The 22,564-nt window shown below is 50.3% G+C and overlaps 1 protein-coding gene across 1 annotated transcript in view; it reads right to left on the reverse strand.

Annotated features, from left to right (window-relative positions):
• Rptor (regulatory associated protein of MTOR, complex 1) overlaps positions 1-22,564 on the reverse strand; it is a 339,456-nt gene that overhangs the window by 179,232 nt on the left and 137,660 nt on the right. Inside the window, exon 4 of the mRNA XM_013036239.1 lies at positions 12,145-12,303. Coding sequence (XP_012891693.1) covers positions 12,145-12,303 — 159 coding nt within the window. The remainder of the gene's footprint in view (positions 1-12,144; positions 12,304-22,564) is intronic.

Genomic DNA, 22,564 nt, shown 5'->3' on the forward strand with positions numbered 1-22,564 from the left:
AAACACACCGAAGGCCATATTTTCATTTCAAACAAAGAAACAAAAATGGGTTTTAGATAATTAATTCATTAAAATCCACTTCATCTGCCAGGTTATAGTTAACATCAGGGGAAAATAATTCACTTGCTGTGCCAACCCCAAGGGCAGCACAGCTGGGAGCGCCCAGCCGTACTCGCCGTTCGTGGGGGGAGGGGAGACCCTCGATGTGCCGGGAGGAGTGGCAGAGCTGGTGCCCGCGGCCTCCCTTGGCTTGACCCAGCCATCACATCACAGGCCCTCACAGGAAGGCCGGCCAAAGACCAGCACTGCGGCTTTGCCTTATTTGATTCACACACTTAAGAGGAAATTCAAAGTAGCCCAACTTACTACTTCCTTTCTTTCTACTCCTTCCCATCATCCTTTGTTCCCTTTCTTTCCGCCCTCCTCCTCTCTCTGCTTTCTTCCCCACCATCCACCCTTCCTCGGGCTCTTCTTCCCTCACCCCGGGGGATTTCGAGAAAGACAGGTGCAGCCTGGGTCAGAGGCTCTTGCTGTGCTGACTGGCTTTTCGCCACACTGCCTCCCCACTTCTTATGCCCACGCCACTGGTTTACACACTTTTTGCTCCAGGCTCCCTCTGCCCCCTTCTATGTGCAAATACAAGTTAGTTGCTTTTGAAATAAAACACGCCTCAAATCAGTCTCTATTTTTTTTTATGGCAAAAACCACATTGCGGAGAAAACTAGAAAAAAGTCTGTTACCCAAGAACATCACCCAAATTCTTAGAAGATTAGCCCATTTTAGTTGCATACAAAGTGACAGGGACACATCAAAAGAACATAGATGTCAGCCTAAAGGAGCTCCCACTAGCCATGCGTGGGATCATCTGAGAATCAAAATATCCTGAAACTTAAAAAAAAAAAAGCCATTATCAAAAGACACCAAAATCAACCTGAAAGAGCTACTGGTGGTCTGAGCTAGAATAATTTAAGCAACAAAATGAATGGCATTAATATTCATGCATCCCCACTAATAGTAACAAACATAGTTAAATGAAAGACTGGAAAGGAAGTCCAGCTGATGGCGCGGGGGAGGGAGGGGGGCATCTCCACACAGCAGGGGAAGAGCAATCCATGAGCAATGGCTCCCTCCAGCCCCTTCGCCTGTCTCCCAAGCTCTGAGCTCAATATCTCAAAGTAGGTATGGAGAGCTAGTTGCTTTGTTTTGTTCCGTTTTTAATTTCTTGGTCCTACTGCCCGACTCTAGCCCTTTTAATATTTATTCATCTTAATTTCCCTGTCTCATTTCTCTATCCTGCTCTATCCTTCCCACAACTTCATGTCAATCTTAAAATAGGGGCAAAGGATCAATAGTCTGTGTTCTGCAGCGGCTCTCAAGCCGAAAAGAATCTACCTAGAAAAAAGGAACCGGAAGGCTGTTTGCCCATTCTGTTTAGGTGATGCCAGGAATTCAATGGGCGGGAACAGTCATCTGAGAGGTGGCTCCTCCTCCTCCCCCTCCTCCTCCCCCTTCCCCTCTTCCCCTCCTCCTCCTCCCCCTCCACCCCTCTCTCCTCCTCCTCTTTTGATTGTGGGGCTTGAACTCAGAGCCTAGGCACTGTCCCAAAGGTCTTTTGCTCAAGGCTAGCACTCTAGCCAGGGTGCTGCTTCCAGTTTTTGAGTGGTTAATTAGAGGTAAGAGTCTATCCAGGACTTTTCTGCCCAGGCTGGCCTCAAACTGTGACTCTCAGATCTCAGCCTCTTGAACAGCTGGCTACTCTTGCAGGGGTGAGCTACTGGTGTCCAGTAGAGGCATCCCTTTTCATCCTTGACCTTCCTAGGTCTGCCATTCTGTCCCCCCTTCCTGCCCATCTAGTTGAGATCTACAATGTGCTCCTCTGCGCAGCTGCACAGGTTTTATGGCAGGAGCCCTAAGAAGACAGGCTCGGAACCCGGTCGAGGTCCTCCCCGACCCTGCAGCCCACCTCCTCCTCACAACCCTCCCCCGCCCAGCACTGCCTCCTCCCCAGCATGTGAAACTGGACTCGAAATGGAGAGTGGAGCGTGCTTCTTAATGCAGAAGGAACCCAACACAGCCCACTGCAGAGGGCACAGATACAGTGCTTCTCTTAGGTGCCAGGTGACCTGGTGCCCAGCCAGCCACTTCCTTTTCTAGGCTTAGGAAAAAGGCACTGGCCCGCTCTGCCAAGGCCTCAGAGGCAAAGCACCACAGAGGGCTGGGCATAGGCGGGCAGGGAGCCCCAGCTCTCTAACTAGGGCTGTAAAATGTAGGCCATCTGTGGGAACTAAGGTTTTATACCTTTCAGTGTGAAAGAAATAATGTGCTTAAAAAGATCTTCTAAGCTCTTCAAGAGTCTAACATCTCTAGCACTTCTCTCAAAGAAACAGTATTTTAACAGGGATTTTTACTCTTATAAGCAAACACAACATGCTACAAATTCACAGAAAAGAAGAGTGAAGTTCACAACAAAATTAATGGCTTTTTTTCTTCTTGGACCCTATTACATTTTTAATATGGATAAAAGGAACCATTATAACAGCAAAAAAAGGGGGGTCGGGCAGAAATGTTTTTAAAATCACAAAGGTATCTTTCTAATAATTACTTTTTTCTTATCTTTTCCCTTTTTTTGCCAGTCTTAGGGCTTGAACTGGCACTGTCCCTGAGCCTCTTTGTGCTCAAGACTAGCGCTTGAGCCTCAGCACCACTCCTGGCTTTTTCTGAGTACTTTATTGAAGTAAGAGTCTCACAGACCTTTCTGCCCAGGATGGCTTTGAACCATGATCCTCAGATCTCAGCCTCCTGAGTAGCTAGGGCTAGGATTACTGGCACTTGGCTGACAATTACACATTTAAAAACCTTTACAATCCATTTTTCAACAAAAGTAACTGTGCAGTATGTTAGAAAGAACAGTCATATATATATATATATATATATATATATATATATATATATATATATATATGACAGTGACAGTGCCAGATTAAAAATACCAAAAAATCCTACTAATTAAATAGTATTCATTTGGAATGACTTGTGGAGTAGACCATTATTTGACTATCATAAAGAAATGGCAGAGGCGCTAAGAAAAGCCAGTATAAAAGCAGTGCAGCTTGTAGGGTGCTGGGGTTCACTCGCGACTACACTCCAGAAGCTGTTGATGCTGGGTTTGGCTTGCAAGTGCCACTTCACCCAGGCTAACATCTCTGGGCCGCCTCCCGCCTCTGCTTCTGGATGCTGCACACCCAGAGAACACGGTGCAGGAGGCAGACAGCTCCTCAGCTCTTGGAGAACCATGTGTGCATTTATGCCCACAGACTAGGGAAGGCTGGTGAAGATCCAGACGAGCCCTCGGTTCCTGTCTGAGTAAAAAAGGAGCTTGCATCCTTAAGGTGCTCGACAGGAACCAGCCTTTGAGAGGATGCCATTTGAATATGGCTGAGCATCTGAGTCACAGTCCCAGCTCTTTGACGGAAGGTGTTCTTGGAACTTCTCTGAAATGAGGACTTGTTTCTCTAGAACTAGACTGTGTTCCCTGAAACCTCAAGTGCTCTTCTCAACAAAGGACCACGCTCCTTTCACCAATGGGCTGTTCTCTTTTGAATAATGGTATTTACTTCTCAGCCAAATCTCCAGTGGCCTAACTACTCCTTCCTGCCTAAGAGCCACCCCTCGAAGCTGTTCCTTCCTACTCCTCCTCCCTGTCTCTGTTTTCTGCGGCTGGAATGACAGAATGCCACAGAATGAGTAACTCACAAAGGGAAGGGAGTTTACTCCTCGCAGTTCTGGAGGCTGGAGTCCGAGATTAGGGAGCTGATGCCTGGTGAGGCCTTGCTGCGGTGCAAGGTGGTGAGACACGGTCCCCGGAAGCAGCCTGGCTCTAGGTTCTCTTCCTGCGAAACCACTAGCGTCACCACAGTGACCTTCCCAAGGCCTCGCCTCAAAATACCATCAGCAAGACCCAGAGAGAGGGTTCTGCTGTGAACACACAGAAAATCTAAAGCTGGTGTCTTACACTTGTAAGACAATCTACTCACGAGGCTGAGATCTGAGGATCAATGTTGGAAGTCAGCCTAGGCAGGAAAGTCTGTGAGACTCTTATTTCCAATTAATCATCAAAAAGCTGGAAGTGGAGCTGTGGCTCAAGTGGTAGAGTGCCAACCTTGTTGGAAAAAGCTAAGGACCACACCCAGTACAGAACCCCCCCACACACACACTTAAAAAAAAAAGATGATGAAAAAAATTAAAAATTACATCCGCATATGAACTCAGGGACTAAGTTTCCAACACCAAACTTGGGGCGACATATTCATATCGTCCCTCTCTAGATCCTTTCTGGTCCCCGTAGTCCCAGTTTTCCTTCGGCTCCACTCCCCAAGTGCTGGAGCCCTAGCAGCACCTCTGTCCTGGTCTTTGTAACTCCAGACTCACAGCCCCAGACACCGCCCCCTCCCGGGCATGAACACCTGCAAGTCCCGTCTTCCTGCCGCACTCTCCTCTAGTCCGGATCTCAGCTGCCCCACTCTCTGCCTCCGCCTCCAGCTCAGCCTGCCTGCCACAACGCCTACCCACAGGCGCCCCAAATATTTAAGTTCGCCATGCTGGCGGGATTCGTCCGTGGATCCAAGAACCTCCTGCTGGGCTTGCTCTTGCTGCTCCTCTCAGCCCACATCCCTCCCTCACAGGGAGGAGGTAGAGCAGATGATCCGAGAAGCCTCCTGCCCCGGCAGTCTGTGAGGTGCGTTCTGCCTGAGTCGGGCGCTGTGTCTCCAGCTCTGGCACCCTGTCACGTAGCTTTTCTAATTCCTAGCTTAGGCTCCTGGCTCCCGCAGCTCAGAGTCCTCATCATTTCCAACAGTGCATGCTGTTATTTGATCACAGGTCCGTTCTCAGATCTCCTTCTCACAACAGGGACTCCACTGGGTTCTCTTCTAAAGATTGGGCCTGGCACCTCTCCCCCAAGAGGCCTTCGGGGAGCCTGCTCCCACCTCTGCCTCCTGAGTGTGGCACTTCTCCAGCCAGGTGAACACCTTCACACCCCTTCGCCGCATCCTCACACACCAAGATGCAATTGTCTGTCTTTGCACCAAGGCTTACATCCGGTATGATGAAGCAGAGTTCTGCTTTTCCTCTGCTTTCCCCATACTGACAGGCCTTTTATCCCCACCTAACGACCCTGTGTGAAACAAGTTTGGCCTCTGAAGGCATTTCTAGAAGAGGATGGGGGCAGAGTGTAAATAACAGGAAGACTTACGGGGGGATGAAAAATCATCTTAAACCAAAATGCAAAGGCATGTAACACTCCGGCTTTGTGTTCAATGTATCAAGGAAAAGGAGGCAGAAGGAGTTCTACACACAAACAGGAAAGGCGTGTGGCCTCGTGACTGGGTGCAAAGACTGGAGAAGGCTCCTCGTGATGGACTCTGTAGAGCACAGGAAAGCCCTTCTCTTCAGAGAAGGGCCTGAAAGCTAATTGGAAGCATTCAAGGCGTAGATTAATGCCCCTCCCATGAATGTTCTGATGTGTGAATTCTTAATGGCTATGGTGCCAGTCCTAATTGACTGTAACACAGACAGGGGAAGAGAGGAGGGAGGAAGAAAAAAGGGGACAAGGAGAAATCTCAACCAAGAATGTGCTCAAATCCTGAACCTGGCTTTCCCCTGAGGCAGAAGAATGAACCCAGGAAGAGAAATGGTGATTTACAAAGAGAAAGTATTCAGCTGAGACTGGTATGCTTAAGGGCCTTTAAGTCTTACTCTTTCACCTCTCCAGTATGTTGTTCAGAATAATGTGTGCTTTATTTTGACAGGTACAGTGGATTTTGAGGTAGACTACATTTGCGGTCATATAGGCCTAGGCAAACATCAGTCCCTCTGATAGCATACCATGTATAAAGAGACAAATCTATGAGTTAACAGGAGAACAGTGAAGAAGATAGCTTGATAAAGACAGACCTAGTGCTACAGACAAATTCTACTGCTTTTATGATCTTACAGGCCTGACAGGCTCAGAGATGCACACCAAGGATCCAATAGTTAGAAACCAATATTCCCTTACCTTTTCATGTCTAGAAGGTCTGTGGTGATACAGCTCTCTCATTCCCGATGTTAACCAAGCATGCTTTTGCTTTCCCTGCCTTGGCCTACTGACCAGAGATCTGACCACTGTTTTCTGTCTCTACAACTTGTTCCCCACTGTATTCTTTTCTGCCCTTAAAGCTTCTTTCTAAGGTAAGAATTTGAAATGATATACATTTCCAGTTTTAACTGGATCCTACAAATTTTTATGTGGTCTCATCATTATCACTGGGTTTTAATTATTTTCATTTTTCCTTATGATTTGCTCTTTGATTCCCAAATATTTGGGGCTTTTCCAGCTACCCCATTGTTTTAAAATCCTCCCAATTTTAAGACTTTTTAATGGCCTGGCCTATCATGAGCATCCTGCTTTATCTTTTTTCTTTTCTTTCCCTTTGTATTTATGGGGAGAGGTCTTTTTGAAAGAAAAGGAAATTACTAGCCATGCCCAAACCATCCAGGAGAAAGCCAGCGGGGATGCGTTAGTAGTCACTAAGTGTGCTTCAAGACCGCGAGTCCTACTGGTGAGCAGAGGGACATTTCTTATAGGCAGCGGTCTGTGAGGAAGACACAACCATCCTGGGTATATATGCCCTTCATAGCTACGAGTGTGAAAATACAGCAATATGGACAACTTAAAGCACGAAACAAATGCAGAAGCCTAGTTGGAGATCTGGATAGTCTTCTTTGACTAACCAATAAATACTGAAACTTAAAACTGGTGGGTAGAACTCAGCATTGCCAAGAACTGGGAGGCCCTGAAGTGCCCTTCAGTGAAGGGGCAGACTGTAGCCTACCCAGACAGCTGCACTAAGTGGTCTTGAAGTAAACGTAAGAACGAACGTGGCAAGCGTGAAAGCATAGAGGAGCCCGTAGCAGAAGAGGCCAGTCTGGAGGGCTGTGTACGACTGTATGACTCCACTCATGGAGCACTGAGAAAGAGAAAGCTAAAGGGAAGAGGTGAGGAAGGACAGAGCGGGGACGGAGGTGGAGCCTCTGCAGAGGCCTTCAAAGAGTAGTGGAAGTATTCTGTATGACACTGCAAAGCTAAATGGATTATGAATTTGGCAAATCCACAGAAGAGACATGCTAAGAATGAACCTTAGGCCAGGCCTGGTGGCTCACGCCTGTAATCTTAGCTACTCAGCAGGCTGAGATCTGAGGATCATAGTTAAGAGTCAGCCCAGGCAGTAAGTCCTTGAGACTCATCTCCAATAACCACCAGAAAACAGGAAGTGGTGCTGTGGCTCAAGTGGTGTGTTCAAGTTGCCTTGAGCAAAAGAGCTTAGGGATAGCACCCAGGCCCTGAGTTCAAGCCCACTGCTAATACCTCTCTGCCCCCAGACCGAACCTTAGGGTAAAACACAGGCTAATTAACAATGTATCAATACTGACTCACTGACAGCAACAAATGAAAAACAGCAAAGCAAATATCAACAGTAGGGGAAGGCAGAAGGAAGGAAAGTATGTGGGAGCCTGTTGGACTATCCAGTGTTCCAGCATGAGGAATAAGCTGTTCTAAAAACAAGAGCCTTTAATGTTTCAAAAAAAAACAACATATAAATGAACTAACTCATCATAGGAAGAGAGCAAAATAAATCTAACTATAAAACAGAGTGAAGCCAGGCGCCAGTGGCACGCCTGTAATCCTAACTACTCAGGAGGCTAAGGATTTGAGGTCCGAGGTTCAAAGACAGCCCGGGCAGGAAAGTCCATGAAACTCTGATCTCCAATAAACCACTCGAAAACCGGAAGTGGCGCTGTGGCTCAAGCGGTAGAGCGCTCGCCTTGAGCTTAAGAGCTGAGGGACAGTGCTCAGGTCCAGAGTTCAAGCCCCACGACCTACAACAACAACAAAAAAAGAGTGAAGAGGGGCTGAGAAGGTGGCTTAGTGGCAGAGCGCTTGCCTAGCATGCATGGAATCCTGGGTTTGATTCCTCAGTACCACATACACAGAAAAAGCCGGAAGAGGCACTATGGCTCAAGTGGTAGAGCACTAGCCTTGAGCCAAAGAAGCTCAGAGACAGTGTCTAGGCCCTGAGTTCAAGCCCCAAGCCTTGTAAAACAAAAATAAAACAAAAAAACAGAGTGAAGACAAGGAGACTAGGGTCTGGGCCATGGGTTCCAGGAGTGAACACAGAGCAGAATAGCATGTGTTACTATGCATCTGTGAGACAGCTGGGGGAGGAGAGATGTGGACTCCGTAGGGAATGATATCACAGAACTAAAAAAGCTAAGAGTCCTGAGCCACTTAATGGTATTGCCTGCCTGGAGGTGGAGAAACACCCTTCTGTTAGTGTCCTGAGGTCTTTCAAGCAGCCCAGACATGGCTCCCCCAGAGAGATAACCAGCAAATGTGTCAGGGCGCCTGCCAGCCCCAGGTGGAAGTGTAAAGATTTTCATTCTGCTGGCTTCTATCTTCTGGATCCTCAGTAAGAACCAAGAGAAGGCATGTATATTCATACCAAGAGTGACAAATGGAACCTCTCTCACAGACACCCCAGGCACTGACAGGGTAATAAGGGGTTACGAACAGCAACAAGCGCCAACAAATTCCCACGGGTGAAAGCTCAGTTGGAATGGCTCTTTCTTTAACCATGAAAGAATCTAGATCAGCAGTCAAAGACCTCTTGACAAAGAAACAGGCAGCCCAGACAGCCTCATTTGTAAGTTCCACCAGCAGTCACACAATGAATACTTCAAATTTTACAAAAACTACTCCAGTGTATGTGACAAGAAGACACATTGCCCATTTATTTTCTAAGGCCACTGAATATTGATCGTTCAAGTCAGGCAAAGACAGCGAGAAGGGGGTGGGGGGGCGCTTCCCAGGCAAATCTCACTTGTGAACACAGATGGGAAACACTAAACACAGATGTAAATTCCACAAGCTGAGTTAAATCATGTATGAACATAATTCATAATGACAAGTTGGCTATCCTTAGAATGGAAGGTGGATGCACTCTTAGTCACATAACACCACTCAACACATACAAAAAGCCTCCGATCAGTGCTTCCGTTTCCTGGAGGTATGAGCAAGCCAGCCAGCGTGGAAAAAACCAGAGCAATAAATAAAAAGAGCTAACTGGAAAGGAAGAAATAAAACTGTCACTGTTTGCAGATGACATCACAGTCTATTAGGAGAAAAACAAGAAATATACTGACAAATTATTACGATCAATAAGGCATATGCTTCAGTGCTGTCACGGAGACCAGAGGGCCTAGTTACCATCATATAGAACAAAGAGAAAGGTGGCTTCTGAAAACGTGGACCATCGAGCTGATGCTGTCACGGACAGACAGGTCCCAAACACACCCGCAGAGCAGCGTAGACAGACTGAGCTACTGGCAGTGGAATAGTAAATGCCCACTTGCAAAAGTAAACTTGGACCCCCATCTCACATTAGATACAATAAATCACTTCCAAGTAGATGAAAGCCTTTTAGGGGAACACACAGCATACAGACTTACTAAGATACAGTCCACTCCATGAAGTAGAAGTGACTACGTCAAAATGAACTCCTGTCCATCAAGAGCACCATGAGAAGTCCGTCCCAATTCATAAAAATGATGAAGAGTCAATGTCTGGAATACACAGAATTCTCTCAAGTAAGCAAGAAAAAGATATGGTTGGGAGGGGAGGAGTAAGGATAGGAGCCAGCACACATTTCAGAAGAGGAAGGCTACACGGCAGCACTTAAGTCAAGTGCTCACCAATAAACAGGTTTTGGAGAAATCCAAGCTGCATCCCAATCTTCTAGTTCTACACCCATCCAACTGGTACAACCAGTGTTGGTCAGGAAGGTGGGAGCCGAGCACTGGCACTATTAAACAAGACACAGTTGAGGCCCACTTTACATCTGAACACAGAAGACCTAGAATGGCAGGAAGACATCCTGGCTACACACGAAAAGCATCCATCTTCAGAACAGAAGGCTGAGCCAGAGAAGCAAATGCGCAAAAGCAAAACAGAGCAACAGTCTCTGTCCATACAAGAGCACCCCAGCTTCTATGCCAGCTTCCACAGGAGGTTTCCACTCACTAATAGGAAACAACGTGACCCTGCTGTCTGTGTACCCAGGATAGTCCCGATCCACCATCAGGAACACCCAGACCAGTCGGTGTCTGCACCCACGAGATGGTTCTCATCTGCCAACAGGAGGCACTGGGCCAGCGTGTATACCCATGGGAAGACCCTCATGTCTTCACCTGCAGGACGGTCCCACAGCACCAACAGCAAACACCTTGACCTAAAGGATGCCATTACACCAACAGGAAACAACCTGACTCCTATGTCTACACCCACCCAGTAGTCCATTCCCTAATAGTATATACCCCAAACCTGGCTGTCTGTATGCACAGGATGGAACCCACCCCACTAATAGCAAACACCCTGACCAGTGTCCATATCTACAGAACAATCTCAACCCAACCCACCAACAGGAAATATCCTGACCTCAGTATCTGCACTCTCAAGAGGGTTCCCATTATACCAACAGGAAACACCCAGACCACTGTCTACCTCCCAGGGGGAGGGGGAGTGGTTATACCAACAGGAAACATCCCAACTTCCATTTCTAGAACTATCTGACGGTTTTAATCCATGAGCATTAATCCATGTCCACTGATCCAGACAGGCATGGGGTCTAGTAACAGGAAGCTCAATGATTCCTGCACCAGTCTTCCAAGAGGGAGGGAGGGAGGGACCAAGGGAGGGAGGGACGATGAATATACAGGAACTCAGAAGTCTCTGAGAAGTATACTGGCAGACTCCTGGTGGTTTATTTGTTTTTGCTGGTCCTGAGGCTTGAACACAAGGCCTAGGCGATGTCCCTGAGCCTCTCTGTCTTCAAGACTAGAGCTCTACCACTTGAGCCACAGCACCACTTCCAGCTTTTCTGAGTAGTTTATTTATTTATTTTTTTTATTTTTGAGTCTGGTTGTGGGGCCTGAACTCTGGGCCTGGGCGCTGTCCCTCAGCTCTTCAGCTCAAGGCTAGCGCTCTACCACTTGAGCCATAGCGCCACTTCCGGCTTTTTTCTTTTTGCTTATGTGGTGCTGAGGAATTGAACCCAGGGCCTCATGCATGCAAGGCAAGTGCTCTACCACTGAGCCACCTTCCCAGCCCCTTTCTGAGTAGTTTATTGGAGATAAGTCTCACAGATTTTCCTGCCCGGGCTGGCTTTGAACCATGATCCTCAGATGTCAGCCTCCTGAGTAGCTAGGATGACAGATGTGAGCCATCAATGCCCGGCTGCCTGATGGTTTATTTTTTTTAATGCCATATTTCTTTAAATTCGATCTATCTCAATTATGGTTCTGGACGTACTCAATGTATAATAAAACAAGGCTGGTACCAAGACATTGAGAAAGGGAGACGCGTATTAGCCCTGCAGGAGGGGCTGAGTCAGAGCCCTCAGGCTCCCTGTTGGCTGCACCCTCCAGAACAGGTCCGGGAACTCTCCTCTAGGCCTCTTAGTTGTCTTACCAGCCAATCCTGTAGTATATCCTGTGCCAAGCACCAGCAGGTAAACAGGACAACGCAAGGCACAAGGCACCCAGTAGGACACTGAGCCTCACTCCTCTTTGAGTCCTCTACCATGAGGAATCAGGTTCAACTGTCTTGGTGCTAAATACAAAGTGGGGCAGCAAAGCTCCAGCTTGTAAATCGCGTGCCACATTCCGAGCTGCCTATCAAGACCAGGCTGCCACTTGGCCCAGGATGGCTAAACAAATGACTGATTTGCACAAGAAGATGCTAATAAAACCAAGACCTCTGGTCAATGTTCAAACTAGAAAACCAGACTCCCTTGTACCGAGGTCACAGCGCGTGTCACCGCGCATGTCATACACAGAACACGTCACTGCACACATGTATTAGACTCCAACACAAACCGGTCCCCTGCCCTATCCTTCCAAGTTACTGTCTGTCAGTGCAGTGCAGCTGACTGTCTGTCCTTGGACACGGGAAGATAAAGCACTCATGCGTGGCAGTGGCTGTGAGCACGCGGGGCCGTGGCCAGTACCCTAACTGACCCAGCTTCAGAGGGGTATGGAGGGCAGACCCACCTTGTTGAAGACCCAAACCTCGCCGTTCACCGTGGGCCTGGGCACGCCGTGGCCATTGTAGTGGAAGAGGACCCGCTCCTCCTTGGCATTCCGGCGCAGCGATGTGCACAGCTTCTTGACTTCATCCACAGTGGGGTCGAGGCTCTGCTTGTACCGGGCCTGCAGCAGAGGAAGACACTTGTCACAAGCCTCTTCCTACACTCTTAGGTCCCCAGGGAGCACAAAGGCCCCAGCTCTGCACCACAGGGCAGCAGCGAGAGGCCACTCTCTCATTCGCTCACTCAGCACTCTGACACTGAGAATAACCAAGGACATAAATAAACAGAGCTGCCATGTGGAGCACAGGCCCAGCCAGACGCCCAGCTGCTCTGATGGCCAGTGCTTTGTGTCAGAAGCAGGGAGTACAAAGCAGAGATGAGCCACTCAGATGAGGTCTGTAGTGGACACAGCAGTACTAGCAGAGTAACAAGGCTGAAAGGGAAGCAAAGTGCTCCTTGCCTAGCCCTCAGCACCAGCTCAAAGCCCTGCCGCCTGCCCCTGCCTGGACCTTGGAATGCACAGACCCTGAAATTAACATGAAAAGACCAGGAATAATGAATGATATACGCAAACAATAAACAAAGGCCTCTCTGTCAAAGAAAACCTCCCTAATAAAACAACAAAGAAGATGAAATAACTGGGCCTGGAAAGATGGTTCAGTGGTAGAGTGTTTGCCTTGCATGCACAAGGCCCTGGGTTCAATTCCTGAGCACCACATAAGCAGAAAAAGCTGGGAGTGGCGCTGTGGCTCAAGCAGTAGCGCGGTAGCCTTGAGCTGAAGAGCTGAGGGACAGCGCCTAGCCCAGAGTTCAAGCCCCACAACTGACAAAAAAAAAAAAAAAGGTTAAATAACCTAAGAATGAGCTTAAGAACTGTTTGAGTTGTCCATACACCCAGGGAAAATGGCTGATGGGAGACAGCGAACACAGCCCCTGCCACGGGAGGTCATGCTCCAGCTCTCCCTGGGCCATGCATATGTTCAATCCAGTCCCAGGAAACAGATATCCCAACAATCTAGCTTACAGACAAAGTGCTACTGAAATGCATGTGGAGAGAGGGGAAAGATATAAGAAAAGCCAAGAAAACACAAACCAGAAAATGCCTGGTGTGAAGGATCTCCCGGGCATCCCAAAAGCCAACAAAAATGGTGAGGGGGGCAGATGACCACAAAGCAAGGCGTGGTCCTCAAAGCTCAGAGAGGCAGCCAATCAAGCCACAAGAAGCACTAATACAGTCACTATGGCTTGAAAGCTGACTTTATTCAAGCTCATATTAACTAGAAAATAATAGGTGTTAGATATAATTTATTTATTGGCCCATTTTCAAAACGAGGTATTTGACTCCAAGTAGAAAACCAGCAGGTTGTTTCCACCACCACCTGTGGACATGACAAAAGTTCATGCATTGGAACACTCATCAACAAGATCAATTAGCAGGGATGTAGGCTGATTAGCAGAGGGAAAACAGAAAATGAGTAGAAAGGCCAGAAAGCCTTACCACCACAGAAAAACAGAGAGTAAAGACCGCCAGCCCACCTCTAAAATTCAATTAATCTCCAGAGGGGCATGTATTCAAGTTATCCAGGAGAAAGTAATGTAACTTGGATGGCATCTGGAGAGAAGATGAGCCCCACAGGACTCAGGACAATGAAGCGTTGGGAGAGGAGCCTCACCCTCAGGTAGACATTGCCGTTGTAATCCAGATAGCAGGACAGCTATCACACAGACGCCCCGTCTTGTGAGACCACCACTGAACTCTCACTTTTATAGCACTTTTTGTCTCCGAGTCCAGCCTTGGAGGTACAAGGGTCTCTCTACTTCACATTCATTTCTCATTGGTGAGTTATTTTGAATGGTAAATGCCCAGGAAGGAACTGAAAGAGCAAATCTATACACTCCCTGGGGCAAGTTAGAGGTGGCAAGTGTGAAACCAGTGGGCTACACCAGGAGGCGAGCAGCATCCCAGCCTAACCACCACCCTGTCACAGCGGGAGAACCCCAGCCTAACCATCACCCTGCCACAGCGGGAGAACCCCAGCCTAACCACCACCCTGTCACAGCGGGAGAACCCCAGCCTAACCACTGTGCCACAGCGGGAGAGCCCCAGCCTAACCAACGCCGTGCCACAGCAGGAGAGCCCCAGCCTAACCACCCTGCCACAGTGGGAGAGCCCCAGCCTAACCACCACCCTGTCACAGCGGGAGAGCCCCAGCCTAACCACTGTGTCACAGCAGGAGAACCCCAGCCTAACCACCACCCTGTCACAGCGGGAGAGCCCCAGCCTAACCACTGTGCCACAGCGGGAGAACCCCAGCCTAACCACTGTGCCACAGCGGGAGAGCCCCAGCCTAACCACTGTGCCACAGCGGGAGAGCCCCAGCCTAACCACTGTGCCACAGCGGGAGAGCCCCAGCCTAACCACTGTGCCACAGCGGGAGAGCTCCAGCCTAACCACTGTGCCACAGCGGGAGAGCCCCAGCCTAACCACCACCCTGTCACAGCGGGAGAGCCCCAGCCTAACCACCCTGCCACAGTGGGAGAGCCCCAGCCTAACCACTGTGCCACAGCGGGAGAGCCCCAGCCTAACCACTGTGTCACAGCAGGAGAGCCTCAAAGAAATCGCGGAACCTACAGAAAACAACAGCAAAAAGTGTTAGCTCTGGTTCCCAACTCCTCAAAGGCTGAGGCAAGAGGACCCTGTCCAGCAAGAAGTGCACGCATCACCTGCTATGTAACTGTGACTCCTCTGTGCATCACCTCAATGATAACATTTGTTTTTAAGTTAAAAAAAAAAAAAAGAGGAGAGCAGCCATGAGGCCAGCCTGGACTACACAGCAAGGCAGGGCAAGTTCTTGTCTCTAGGTAAGTAAATAATAAAATGCAGCCCATGGCAACACAGCTTGAACAGGATGCAGCCAACATGACAAATGTGAACAGGGAAGACAGTTACAAGTGAAGAACCAGGCCATGTCCAAGCATGGCCGTATGTGTACATGAGAGAGAGAGAGCGAGAAGAGCGCAAGGAAAACAACAGGAAGTAGGCCGACCTCTGCTCTTCTGTGCGGATATCCCTGTCTAGCTTCATCTAACTCCCTAAGTCCAAACTACAGCTGGTGAAACTGAAAAATTCTTTTTCCAGATATCTTTTATCTGTATAAACAAAGTCTACTGGAACCAGAAACTAGTTTCCCAACGACAGTGCTACTGAACAGCAAAACAATTTGGGGGCCCGCCTGAGGTGGCAGGACCAGGCTGGCAAAGTCTGGAAGCTTCCTTCCTCCCTCAGGAGCAGAATGCTATTGGTAAAAGCTGTCTTGAGGAGACGCAGAGAAAACCCCTTGTGCATAATGTAAGTTTTCAAATTCAAAATCGAGCTCTCAGGCAGCGCAGTATGTGACCCCCTGTGAAGGCTGGCCCTCAGAGAAGGCGAGGACCGGTGCTGAGGTGGGCCTGGGGAGGCGCCCATCGCTGTCCATACCCCACCTGTGTGTTCTGAGAGTCTGCTCCAGGCCCAGCTCCTGAGCGCCTCTGGTGGGAAACAGTGTTTTCTTTCTCCAGACTGGCTCACGCAGCCAGCCCATGGCGCACCCGTGGTCTGCCAAGCTCTGCAGGGCAGTCACTGCTTATGTTTGGGGGGCGTGCCCTTCGGCACAGAGCATATTTCTGTGTGTTTTTGAACAGCTTTACAACATACTCACTGGCAACTAGCTGGTGAGTGACAATCAGATCGTCAGCGACATTAATTATAATAATTAGTAAAGGAGCAAATCAAAATGATGGCATCCTAGTTGACATCAAAGCGGCACAAGTACTGGAGAGTGGTGTGGGAAGCGGTGGCACCTGGGTGCAGCCATGCGGCTGGCAAACACTCTACAGATAGACAGAGCACGCGATCCCCACCCAAGGAAGGGAGCACTTCTTCAGATGTCATGACTGGCTAACGTATCCACCCAAGTAAGTGCGTTCTGAAACAAGAAAGAGGCTGGAAGTAGCGACGGTGAGGCGCCATCTTCAGATGACAGCAGTGGCACACAGCTCACTCTGTGAACATTGCTTGCCACCAGCACAACAGCAAGGGCCCTCGCCCCAAGGCCAGGACCACGCACAGGACCACGCACAGGACCAGGGCGAGCCACGCGCGTGGCCCACTGGCAGACGCCTACACAGAGCAGACACGCTGCATCTCAACTACTATTGTGGCCAAACAAAGCAGCAAATCATATCCCATTTTGGCAGACATAAAATAATGTGTGTGTTAAGATACAACAAAGCTGCGTATGTACAAGAAACTACCACTCCCAGCCCCAGGGCAGAGGCCAGGACCAGTCCTCAAGACTGGCTCTAGGGGCTGGGGCAGATGGGCGGGCACCAAAACCAGGGCACGCGCTTCCCACTTGCAGGGGCTTTTCCAGGCGGCTCCGGCAGGAAACAGCTAGATGGAGAAGTGGGACCCAAAACCATCTTCTCAATCAGTGCTGTTTGTTTTATCTGTATGTATACATACACACAAAACCTGAAAGTGTATTGACCCAGTAACAAGAGAAATAACAGGGAAGTCACACGGAGTACACAGCGGAAGGCAGGCCTGTGGTCTTCGTGGTCTCCCTGGCGGGAAGTCCTACGGGCACACGGCGGAAGGCAGGCCTGAGGTCTCCCAGCGGGACGGGCCCTGGTGTTCCCACAACAGCAGGGCGGCTCCAGCGGCGTGGTGGGGCGTGTGACCCACAGAGGCACCATCAACATTGCCCCTTCCAACAAAACCCTTACCCGAGGCATGGGCAGGGGGCTAGGGAGAGCTAGAAGCAAGTGAGTGGACCAGGAAGAAACAAGGAAAAGGGGTCCCCTCCCCTGCACCCCAGGGAACTTGGTGGCAGGAGGCTGAGCACTGGCAGTGCCTGGAATGTGGGCCGTGTCTTCCCGCCACAGGGCTGACCAGAGCAGGCGTGGGCAAAGCTTCCTGTGGACGCTGATGTAGTGTCGGGGGCCTCCACCATCCTCACCGACGTGAACAAAGCACGCAAGGAAGCCTTAGTGCATGCTGATTCTCCTACCCATGAGGACCTGTCAGCCGCATCTCCTGGGCCTGTGACTCCAAATGCCCGGAAGCGCTCACGTTGGCTGCCGCCTCGTCACCACCTCGGTTACTGCCGGACGGCCGCAGCTGGCGCAGGCGCAGCTGGCACAGGTGCGGCGCCAACAGCAGTGTAGGGAACGCCTCGGACTCAGGGAGGCACAGAGCAAGGCCACACCGCGCGCTCACGGCTCCGAGGGGAGAGGGTCACCAGGGCTCTGCTTCTATGAAGCAGTTTGGGCTCTGTTTTGGATCTGTCCTTTGTGGCCCTGAGGTTTGAACTCAGGCCTTGTGTGTGTGAGGCAGGAACTCTACCACCAGCTCTTCTGTGACTTCATTGATCTCGGGGTAGAGTCTTGTGTGTTTTTGCCTGAGCAGTCTCAAACCGTGATCTTTCTGCCCACCGAAATTTCCGGCCTAGCTGTGATCCCAGGTGTGGGCTACCATCCCCAGCTTGTTACATGAAGTCTCCCTTTTGTCTGGGCTAGTCTCACGCCAGGATCTCTCTGCCTCCACTTCCAGAGCGACGGGAGGGCAGGTGGGAGCCATCATACCAGCCTAGCCACTTGGCTCTCTTTTTTCTTGACAGTGGTGGGGACTGAACTCAGGACCTCATGCTTGCTAGGCAGGCACTCTTCACTTGAGCTACACTTCTATCTGCTTTCTGCATTGCTTGTTTCTGAGGTAAGGTCTTGCTTCCTATCTGGTCTGAGCTGAGGTGTAACCCTCCTGCCTGGGCTCCCCACGTTGCTAGGGATGGCAGCTGGGCACTACCGTGCCCACCAGTGCTCGAGATGGGAGTCTTGTGAATCTCTTTTGGCTTGGACGAGCCTCAAACTGAAATCCTGAGACCTCTGCCTTTCGAACAGCTAGGATTACAGGCGTTGAGACACTATGCTCAGAACAAAAGAACGTAAGACACCTCCGCCGTCCCCCCATCCCCCCACAATGTCCCCACACCCGCTGAAGGCTTGAGCTTTGGACAGATCGGAAAGGACCTGACAGTCCTCAGCAAGGCCTGTGCCCCAGGCCTCCCATCTGCCTGAGGCTGCTGCCCGGCTGTCAGGCTACTGAGTGAGGAGGAGAGCCATTCAAAGGTGAGGTCTCCCAATGAGAGGAGGCCCAACTGCTAATCTTCATACTGATCAAACCTGCCTATCGATCTTCTGGTGCCTGCGCCCCACAACCTGGCTGCCGAGGTCCTCAAGTCACTGGGCGGCTTCCTAGGAAAATGTCAAGTGCTCCTGCCTCCAGTCCACGTCTCATGCATTACGTTCCTGTGGCAGCACTTTGTCTTGATTCTGTGCTCCTCCGCATGGCTACGGAGCTCAGATCTGTGAAGTCACAGTTCCACTGCGGGGGAAATTGCTCTTTGTCTCCTGAGGTGACTCCCAAACCATACACAAGGCGACTCTGAGACAGCAATAAAATTAGGGATTCATTATTTCTGACCTTGGCTCCAGCAAGGTCTTGTCTCGTGGGGCTACAAAAAAACAATTCAGCCTCATTTTCTTACCCGACACACCAAGAGGATACATTAACGGAGCAGCGTGAAAGGCACTTCGGGTATTAATAATGTGCCTCCTGGGGTTGACAGGAATTAATTAATATTTTTAAGGGCTTTGAAATGAGAAACACTAAATTAAATGTCACCACACCATGGTGAGGTTTTGTTTCAAAGCGAGGACGCCTGGATAATGGCTGCATGCGTGAGAAACGCAGCGGTGGAGAGGCAGCTGGGCATTTGGGGGATTTACGGCCTTTTGCACTGGGCATACAAAATGACAAAGCAAGTCTCTAAAATACTGCCTGCCGGGCTGGGCACTGCTCCTGAAAAGCCAAATTTCAAGACATAATAAAATGTCCACGAGGGAATTCTGAAGCCGGCAGCCAAGGAAGAGAGTAGAAGAATGACTGAAGAAGACGCACAGCACTGTGCGTCGATGAGGGCTTGATGAAGGGGCGCACTCTTGGTTCTGTCTTCTGGGTGATGACCCCCAGGGGCCTGCTGCCCCAGACAGGCCGGGCAGCTTTCTACACTGAGACCATGAGGCGCTCCTGCGGCCCACGCCACGGTCCACGAGCAGCTTCCCTTGCTCTCCCTCACCTAGGGCGGGAACGTCACCGTGCAGAAGAGCGCTGCACAAACACAGCCCGTGTACCCTGGGAAGGAAGGGAGCTCTGCCACTGGGTAAGCACTGCACAAAACTGCAAATCAGGCAAGGAAGCCCTGTGAAGCAGGGGCGGCATGCCCCGCCTCCGCAGAGAGGGTGTGTGCGCAGGAGGGGCGGGGTGGGGAGGGGAGGGGCGGGGCGGGGCGGCTCACCTCCGCAGAACAGGCAAGGGAGCCCTGAGCACTGCTGTCCCACCCCACCAACTAGGAACAGCCACATGGCTGCAAGTTCAGATCCAGGAGCTGCAATGCCGAGACGCCATCTCAGGACTGTCCGGAATGCATATATAGGGAACAGGCTAGTTCTGCTCCAAGCTCCTCCCCTCTCACCAAAAAGAAATATGAACTTCCAATGAAATGCTGGGGGAGAAGGCCCCACGCTCTCTGCACAGCACTTCCCAGGGAGATCTTTCACCCTTAGCCCTGTGCAGACGTCCAACTTCAGGGAGTTGGAATGAAATAAGAATAGGTGAGATAAATGGATGGATGGATCTAATTTTATTTTATCTTTGCCAGTCCTGGGCTTGAATTAATAAGGGCCTGGGCGCTGTCCTTTAGCCTCTTTTTGCTCAGGGCTAGCACTCTTCCACTTGAGCCACAGCGCCACTTCCGGCCTTTTCTGTGTATGTGGTACTGAGGAATCGAACCCACTGCTTCATGCATGCTAGGCAAGCACTCTCCCACTAAGCCATATTCCCATCCCTAGATGTAATTTTTTTAAAGGGAGGGAAGAAAAAAAAAGGCTGCGTACCAGTGGCTCACATCTGTAATACCAGATGCTTGGGAGGCTGAGAACTGAGGACAACAGTTCAAAGCCAGCCCAGGCAAACAAATCTGTGAGACTTTTATCTCCAATAACCACCAAAAAGCTGGAAGTGGAGATGTGGCATAATGCTAGCCTTCAATGAAAAAGCTAAGAGCTCAAGGCCCTGAGTTCAAGCCAAGCAAGTCATAGTTTTTAAACAGCAAAGCGGTCACTGTACAGTTTCTATGGAACGGGCTACACGGTCTATGTACTCTCATTTCCAGAGCACCCTGACAAGGCTTGTTCCCACAAGTGAATAAACCTAGTGGTGTGTGGAGGTATTTTTATTAGAGATGTTAGCAGAAATAGCTTCGGTGTGTTCCCTGCTGGACCACTCCACTCTCCGCCATCCACAGGAGTGTTCCTGCTAGCCACCCAGCTAGCTACCAAAACCTAACATCTTCCTCTCCTTCGTCTGCTCAACTTAATCCATCAGACCCTCCTGTTGGCTGCATCTACCCACCTCCTGCATTTGCATTCCCACTACCACCAGGTCAAGCCACCATTCCACCCTTCCACCCTTCCCATCACCATCACCACAACCATCAACAACAACACTGATGCCGTCAGCATCAATACCACCACTACTAGTTCTTAGACTACTACAACAGCTCCCTAACTGACCACCCAGCCATTTTCCCTCTCTCTCTAAAACTGCATGTCTCACCACTTAACACTCCGACAGCTTCCCACTGACCCTGCACACTCCTTGTCTCTGGACGTGACTTCTTAGTGCAACCCGGTCAGTCAAAGGTCTGATTGGTTCCTACTCAGCTGCTGGCCCTCGGCCCCCAACCTCCTCCTACCTTTCTCTGTGCCCAGTCCAAGAACCGCCTGGTCATCTTCTGTGCACCCTTCCAGTGTCAGGCTCAGTGGCCTTGCCTTGTACGCAGAGCAGTGGCAGGCTGCCCCTCTATCCGGCATACTGCCAGGCTCTGGGCGCTACCTCCTGGTGTACTCATGGCGGGGGCCTCCTGTGCTTGCCTTGGTGCCTTATGTAAACACAGCCCCAGGCACACAGCTGGCTCTCGATATGTGTGCATAAGCACAGGTGAACAGACACTGGTTATCACCGTCTGCATAGCCATGTGAGTGTCTACAGGCAGAGGTGACATCGGGAACTTGGGGTTTGAGTTCTTGCTGTTGTTGAGATTTGAAACCACTTTTGTTGGCTAGACTGCATCAGTGAAGCAAGTCTTCTGCAATCACCAAGCCCCTTGCGGGGCCAACAAACTACGCTTGTCCCAAACAAGAGGTTCAAGATGGCACTGCAGGAAACACCGGTGCCACACATGCGCCAAGGCACTCGGTCTCCTTGTACTGGACAGACAATCTCAGGTCTGGTGTGAGAACCAGGAGAACCTTCTGCGAACAAGCAGAAGGAAGAGATTTGCTGGGTGACTGGCAGGATGCAATATCTCTCACAAAAGGACCCGAATCAACATGTTCCTCCAGACAAAGATAGGGGTAGCAGCGTATTGCACAGGTCGTCACTGGCTACAGAAATCTTCCCAAGAGTAAAGATTAAGGAGACAAGGTGAAAATTAAACAGCACTAAGCAAAAGGAAGTTGGTCAGGAGGCTCAATCAGTGTATAAAGTGTCTCCCATAAAGCCAACACCATGCTTCCTGCCCACACCTTCTTTCTCTCTTTCGGCCAGGAGCCCGCGGTGTGGGACAGGGCCAGCACGGCATCCCATGGGGAGCAGGCATGTGCAGGTATACAGGGTGAGCGGGCACCCCACCTTGAGCTGCACTCAGCCCGCCCTGCTGGGACCAAGCCCAGGGCGGTCTGCGGCTCTTCAGATGAGGGTCTCCGGTGGGCATGGCTCACAGGCAGGGCGCCTCACACTTTAGTACTTTGCCTCCTGTCGCAAGCTATGGCTGAACTCCTGAGTTGCTCCCGGCCACCCTCTGGGTGCCTGCCTTCCCCTGGCACCCTCCCTTCCCGCCCCACCTCTGTCAGCCGCGCGGTTCTCCCACACAGTGGCCTGGTCCCCAGCAATCACGGCCAATGAAGAAAGACCCCCCCCCCCAGGACCTCCGATCCAACTTCTGGGTAGAGTCCAAGACCCTGAAGGGTAGATGAGCATATGTCTGGACTATATTTCCTTTATTTTTTAATTTTTTATTTTTTTGGTGGGTTGTGGTACTTGAACTCAGGGCCTAGGCACTGTCCTGATTTCTTTCAGCTCAAGGCCAGAACTCTAACTCTACCACATTGAGCCACAGAGCCACTTCCAGTTTTCTGGTGGTTCATTGGAGATAAGTCTCACAGACTTTCCTACCAAGGCTGGCTTTGAACCTCTATCCTCAGATCTCAGCTTCCTGAGT

Source organism: Dipodomys ordii, unplaced genomic scaffold (assembly GCF_000151885.1).
Source record: "Dipodomys ordii isolate 6190 unplaced genomic scaffold, Dord_2.0 Scaffold7, whole genome shotgun sequence".
Taxonomy (NCBI): domain Eukaryota; kingdom Metazoa; phylum Chordata; class Mammalia; order Rodentia; family Heteromyidae; genus Dipodomys; species Dipodomys ordii.